The sequence below is a fragment of the Triticum aestivum genome, chromosome 7D, assembly GCF_018294505.1.
Source record: "Triticum aestivum cultivar Chinese Spring chromosome 7D, IWGSC CS RefSeq v2.1, whole genome shotgun sequence".
Taxonomy (NCBI): Eukaryota; Viridiplantae; Streptophyta; class Magnoliopsida; order Poales; family Poaceae; genus Triticum; species Triticum aestivum.
The window spans coordinates 27,028,976-27,035,608 of record NC_057814.1 but is presented as its reverse complement, the minus strand read 5'-3'; the positions used below and the strand labels follow the sequence as shown (position 1 = coordinate 27,035,608).

At 52.3% G+C, this 6,633-nt stretch overlaps 1 protein-coding gene across 1 annotated transcript; it reads left to right on the top strand.

Annotated features, from left to right (window-relative positions):
• The first annotated feature begins 3,511 nt into the window (after window positions 1–3,511).
• LOC123167142 (BAG family molecular chaperone regulator 1) lies at window positions 3,512–5,556 on the top strand. Its single transcript, XM_044584974.1, has 2 exons — window positions 3,512–4,644; window positions 4,731–5,556. The coding sequence occupies exons 1-2, from the start codon at window positions 4,120–4,122 to the stop codon at window positions 5,220–5,222; spliced, it is 1,017 nt and encodes a 338-aa protein (XP_044440909.1). The 5' UTR covers window positions 3,512–4,119; the 3' UTR covers window positions 5,223–5,556.
• Window positions 5,557–6,633: the final 1,077 nt, after the last annotated feature.

The following is a 6,633-nucleotide window of genomic DNA, read 5'->3' as shown; positions in this document are numbered from 1 at the left end:
ATAAATAAAATCTATGTCACGTTGGTCGGCATAATTTTCATAAACAATAAATGAACCAATAGTTATAAAGATAATATATACTACATCCGAATCATAGACAGGACGAGGGCCGACGGGGGCGGATACCAAAACCATCGCACTATATAATAATAAGCAATAAAATAGTAAGAAAATTAGACAAGTATCTATCTAAAGTAAGAATTTTTTTCTTTCAGAAAGAAGATAAGAACAAGAGGCTCACCACGGTGGTGCCGGCGACGAGATCGGCGCGGGCGATCGACGGCGGTGAAGACGGGAATGAGACGTGACGGGCCGCTAAACCTAGACAAATCTCGAGGAAAATGGAGCTTTGATGTCGAGCTTCGAGAGAAGAAAGCTTAACTAGTGTGGCTCGGGCATTTTATTGAACACCTCATGTGCATAGGAGGTGAGCTAGAGCACCACAAAGCCCTCCCCTCGCCGGCCAGAGAAAAACAGAGCACTGGAGTGCTCTGCTCGCGGGCGAGGGGTATATATAGGCACCTCATTGGTCCCGGTTCGTGGCATGAACCGGGACTAAAAGGCAGCCTGTCGTCCCGGTTCAAGCCACCAACCGGGACCAATGGTGGTGGGTCAGGAGCGAGGCCCATTGGTCCCGGTTGGTGGGACCAACCGGGACCAAAGGGGCCAGACGAACCGGAACCAATGCCCCCACGAGGCCCGGCAGGCCCTGGCCTCACGAACCGGGACCGGTGCCCCATTGGTCCCGGTTCTGGACTGAACCGGGACTAATGGGCTGACCCGGGCTGAACTAAAGCCCTCTTTTCTACCGGTGGCAGTGTGTGCGTGCGTGTATTCTGTACACGTATAGGCGCATCATCGTCTACTTGTTTATTGTCCTCTCGTGGACGACGTGACGCGCTAACAACATGCATGGTATTCCCATTCATTATGCCACGTCGGCGTCGTCGACCGTTGCTGCGTGTACCACACCGGTGTGTCGTGTACATATGTAGCGTCGTCTGATTGGATCCATAATCCATTGACCCCTCACCGGTACGTAGTAGATGGCCATGTGAAGTTTGATGCCAAAACAGGCGAAACATGTCACGTATGGGTACAAGTAGACGTGATAAGAAAAAAAAAAGCGCCACCTATGTATTCATGGAAGAAGAATTTGAAACATCCAAACGGGCAATTAAATTAAAAGGGTGTGTCTAGAACTCAGTCGACGGAGACTTAACGAAGTCTCAGTCGAATGACGTCAGCGTGGTTTTTTTGCTACAAACGGCATGGCTAGATGCTACAAACGGCGGCGAAAAATGTTGCGACGGCATTGCAAGCAATAACAATAAATGCTACATCCGTTTTAACTGAAATGCTACAACCATCAATGAAGATGTTACAACCGTTGAGAAGACGTGCTACAACCGATGAGGAACGACATGCTACAACCATTCAAGACAGATGTTACAATCGGTAGGAAAAAATGTTGCAAACGATGACATAAAATGTTGCATGGTCGATTGAGACTTGGTTAAATCTCAGTTGACTAGTCGACTGATTTTTAGCAGGACCGAAATTAAAAACGTGTGGCCGGTTGGGTTCCTCCTCCGCGACCGGCCGGCCGATACAGGTAGGTTCAGTACGGCGTCTCTTTCCTCTCCGGGGCCAGGTCAACTCGCGGCACCGGAAGGAAGGAAGCCGTCGTGGGCCGCCGCCGACGTGGCCGTGGCCATGGGGACCGCGCCACACTCCCTCCCCCCGACTCGACTGTCGGTGGAGCTTTACAGTTAAGCTCACACACACACACCCGGCAGCTTGTGCTGCCGTCGTCCGTCGTAGTGCCTCTGCTTTCCTGACGACATGTTTTTTCTTTTGGCATTTCCTCTTCTTAATTCTCAATTACTCCCTCTGTCCCAAAGTAGTGTCAAAAACGCTCTTATATTATGAGACGGAGGGAGTAACAATTAGCAGCCTCTAATGGCTTTCCGGTCCACCTCTTCCTCTTCCGCTTATTAGGGCCTGCTGGAGGGCATGAAATGTGCCAAAAACTGCGATAATTTGTCAGATAAACTCTCGTCTTCAGACCTACTGTATCCCTAGCATGCACTGTTTTGTGTTGTACTACTACTGTTAGAACGGCGGCAGGTCACCATTAGAGGGAAGCTGATGATGATGAGCTGATGACCAGGTGAGGCGAGGTAGGATCTGCGAGCCAACGCGGTGCCTCGATCGTTTTCTCATCGGATCCGGCCGATCGCCGGAGCACTGTTTGCTTTCCCTGTGCGGTGTTCATCATGCTCGCTCGCTCTATCATTGGGGGTTTATGATGGTCTTACGGACGGACACCATTATTTTGCCCGCTTGCTCTCCTTTTGTCATCGGACGTGTGTTTTTTTTCTTTTTCTCCGTTGTTGCTTAATTCAGAAACAGGCGGCACCAGCACACAACCAGGAGCAGAGTTATCAAGCTAATTGCGTCCTGACGCAGACCGCGTACCGGCGCCTACGACTAGGATTGCGTAGGCCAAATTAATACGTACGTACTGCTAGTATTCTTCTTCTTTTCTGAAAGCACCATCTTCACCGGCCATGTTTGTCACCTTGTCTTGCTTCATGAATCCTTTGCGTGGATTGCACCAAGAGCATGGTAGTATGATCTCTACTCTCTTCGGGTTTTTTTTTTCGAAGAGGACGTTGAAACCCTCAGGCTCTGCAAAGTAAAAGAAAAAATGTTTTTTTTTGGCGAGGAAAAAGAAAAAGAAAGGTCTGATCTCATATGTGCATTTGTGCAGAAGTAAAATTGCTACCAACAGTCAATACTACTACTGTCAACTGTATGGCTGCAGCTGCTTCAAACAATGTGTCTCCACTCCCCACTTGCCAACTCTGAACCTCGCATTTTCCTCCATCCTCTCACACACAGATCTAAGGTTCATTACTACGTACTGCATTTCGCTGCAACAACAGGACAGTAAAAAAAAGAAACAATCTCGGTTCTTGAGCTCTGAATCTTGGCCCATGAGCATGCATGATTCCGTTTAATCATCAACCCTTCCTGCATTTGACAAGTCAAGTCAACAGAGCGCAGCAATTTTGTTCCAGCAAGTGGTTGCATGCAGCTAACCAACACCCAAATGATTAAGCAGTGAGTGAGTATTCCCATCCATCCATATGATATGCGTATGCCTCGGCGGGCATATGGTTCCCATCATCATTCTTAATCCCATCCGCATGTGATCACCCGCTTAACCACACTACACTCCACATCTGCTTAGTTGTAGTGGTCGCAACTGTTTTAAATGCGGTCGTTACATCGCTTCTTCTGCATCTCCCTCCTGTCCTGATTAACAACTCATAATTATGCTGAATAAAATTCTAACGAGCGATGGTTGAGACGTTATGTCAGGCCAGGATCCCATCACCACCGTCTAACCAATCGGAAAACGCCCCCAATTTATAAGAAATCATCTCCTTGGTTTTATTCTAAGCCAGCAGGAATTGTCGGTCAGACAGTGCAGAGACGAATAAGAACAAGAAAGATAAAGCAAGAAAATGCTGCCGCTAATTTGTCATCTCTGATGGCGCCATTGCCACCCACACCTACGCCTACAGACAGCAGCGTGCGTGCATCTTCCGGCGAGCTTCTACAGTTTGCATTGCACCGCGTCAAATCAGGTTGAAATGCCGCCAAAATTCCATGTGTGTTTGATTAGTTGTTGTTAGCGGCATCAAGCAATAATTTAGCCTCTTGTGATTTCGGTTTTGATGATGTGTTCGCCATGTGGCAAGTGGGCTATACTGTAATCCGCGTATATATTCCCCTTGTCTGTTGCGCTTAAGCTCCCGCTAAATACACTCCCTCCTCGCCGTCCGTCCGCCCCTCCATTCCATCCATCTTCTTCTTCTCCTCCGATCCGCCATTGCCTCGGTGCCCGAGCTCGCTCGCGCGCCGCAGCGGCTTGCTTTTCCTGTCGCTTTAGTCGGCTTCCCGCCACTGTTCTGCTGGCCTCGGCGTGATAAGCTAGCTAGCCACCTTTAATTTACGGCTGCAAAGCGCGCCAATTCGGGGGGCGGCGGCGGTCACCATGCTGGGGTGAGGAAAGGCGCCGCGACTGTGGAGCTCGGCTCGCTGACGATGAGGAGGAAGGGCGCCCCCCCTCCGGCTCCCCCGGCGGTGCCGGTGGAGGAGGGGAAGAAGGCGCCGGCGGTGGCGGTGGGGGCGGGGAAGGTGTCGGCGGAGGAGGTGTGGGAGGTGCGGCCGGGCGGGATGCTGGTGCAGAAGCGGGGCCCCGAGGAGGACGAGCCGGCGCCGGAGAGCGTGAAGCCGGTGCCCACCATCCGGGTCAAGGCGAGGCTCGCCGGCAAGACCCACGAGATCTACGTCAGCGCGGAGGCCACGTTCGGCGACCTGCGGAGGCGGGTGGCGGAGCGCGCCGGCGCGCACCCGGAGGACCTGCGCACGCTGTACAAGGGCAAGGAGCAGGACCCCAAGGCGTTCCTCGACATGGCGGGGGTGAGGGACCGCTCCAAGGTCGCCGTGGTCGACGACCCCGAGGCCCGCGCGCGGCGGCTGCTCGAGGAGCTCCGCCAGGGCAGCCTCCGCAAGGCCGCCGGCGCCGTCGCCGCCGTCGCCGCCGAGGTCGACAAGATCGCGCCCAAGGTACGCGCATTGCCGGTCCGTGTTTTTCCGAGCCGGGGTTGGGAGCAGAGCAGAGGAGTTGACCGGTGGTTGATTTTGCTGGGCAGGTGTCGGCGCTGGAGGCGTCGGTGCGGAAGGGGGAGAAGGTGGCGGAGAAGGACGTGGCGACGGTGACGGAGCTGCTGATGAACGAGCTGCTCAAGCTGGACGCGGTGGTCGCCGGCGGCGACGTCAAGGCGCAGAGGCGTGTGCAGGTGAAGCGGGTGCAGAAGTACGTGGAGACGCTCGACGCGGTCATGGCCAAGAACGCCGCCATCGCGCCCAAACCCGCCAGCGCGAAGAAGCAGCCGCAGCAGGCGGCGCCACAGCCAACGCCGGCGAGGCAGCAGCAGCAGCCGCAGCCGCAGCCGCAGTCGCAGCGCCAACGCCAGCAACAGCCTCCGCAGCCCCCGGCGCAGACGACGCGGTGGGAGATGTTCGACCTGCTGTCGTCGCTGCCGACCACGTCCTCCTCCTCCTCCACCACCACCGACAGCTCCACCGCGTCCTCCGCCGGCGCGCCCCCGCCGCCCACCAACCGGCTCGACTGGATGCTCTAGCTCGGATCGAATTTCAGAAGCAAGAATTGCTCGCCGAGACGGTGATTGAATTTCGGCCATGTCTTGATTAGCTCATCATCATGGCACTCCATACCGCCGCCAAGTCCTAGCTCATCGCCATGTCAGAGAGAGGTGTCCAAAGTTTTTTCCTCTTTTTCGTCTTCTTCTTCTTCTTCTTCTTCCGCGTCCGTCATCATCAAATTGTCTGATACTGCTACAAATTCTTTCGTGTGCATACTCTGGGAACCAAACAGTCGGTCAAAAGCTAGGGGATGTAAAATGTAATGTGTTGAGTTGAGATTGGGAAATAAGTCAAAGCTTAGAGTTGCGTCCATGCCCATGTCCATGTCCGTCCATGGTGACTGTCGGTACTGGATGCCACTGTTGCTCAGTTGTTGATGAGTGGGGGACGATCGATCACTGTGGACGGACTTTTCATCTAATTATTTTTTGCTGTTGTGATGATGATAATTGGAACACCTCCGAAGCTGTCGCTGCGGCTGCAGTTGGTGTCCTTGTTGCAGCGTTGGTTGGCGCCTATCTGTCAGGTTTTGATTCCTGGCTCCTCCTCATTCAGAGCTGATCTGAATGCATGAATAATGGAGGGTTGTTGGTGGTGGTGCGCACAGCAATGAATTCTCTATTGTCGTGCCACATTCAGCTCACTCCCTCGCCTCTCCTCTCATTCCATTCCGTTCATCACACACGATTCACCACCGCTTTTCGACAGAGGCATAGTGTCCATCTATACAACTACCGCTTTTCGACAGAGCCGTAGTGTCCATCTATACAACTCTACTGTTGTCTATTTGTCGGTTTTGCTACATTTTCTTTTGTCAGACTTCTGGTGTTTGACCGTGTGCATCATAATTATGCGGAGGCCGGGTGTTATTCATAATGTTTTGTATCCTCTTAATGCTACATTTTGAGATAATAAAAGCGCCATTTATCAAATAAAAAGAAGATCACAGGCGATTTAGAGTAACATCTTCTTCGGGTGAAGGTGCTTGGCCTATTTGGTGCCATGACAATCATGCGACGAGCTAAAAAACGAGCAGGAATCCTGAGGGAATTTCAGGGCAAGCATGGATTGTGATACGAATGAATGGAAAATCATTCAAGGTGGTTGTGGTGGCCGGCCGTTGAAGTGTCAGTGTGAGACCCGGAGTTTAATTAGCATTTGCATGTGCATAACAGCATATACATGTGTATTAGCATTATTGTGATTATTATTAATCCGGTGGTTGGGTGGGGGGAGCATCAGATGCTGCATGCCCTGTCCTCCCCTCAGCTCACTGTCAGCGTTGCTGGCCGGATGGACATGCCTTCCTTGATTCCTTCCTAGTTGCCACCAATTTATAACATGGTCTTTAGTAGGAGTGTTGCTATTTTTCTCTCTTTGATGCTGTTG

What these genes read in the sequence shown, in the direction of transcription:
- LOC123167142 (XM_044584974.1), top strand. Translation starts at nt 4,120, where the DNA reads ATGAGGAGGAAGGGCGCCCCCCCTCCGGCTCCCCCGGCGGTGCCGGTG. An exon ending in TCGACAAGATCGCGCCCAAG is followed by an intron (nt 4,645 to 4,730) that starts GTACGCGCATTG and finishes TTTGCTGGGCAG; the next exon opens with GTGTCGGCGCTGGAGGCGTC.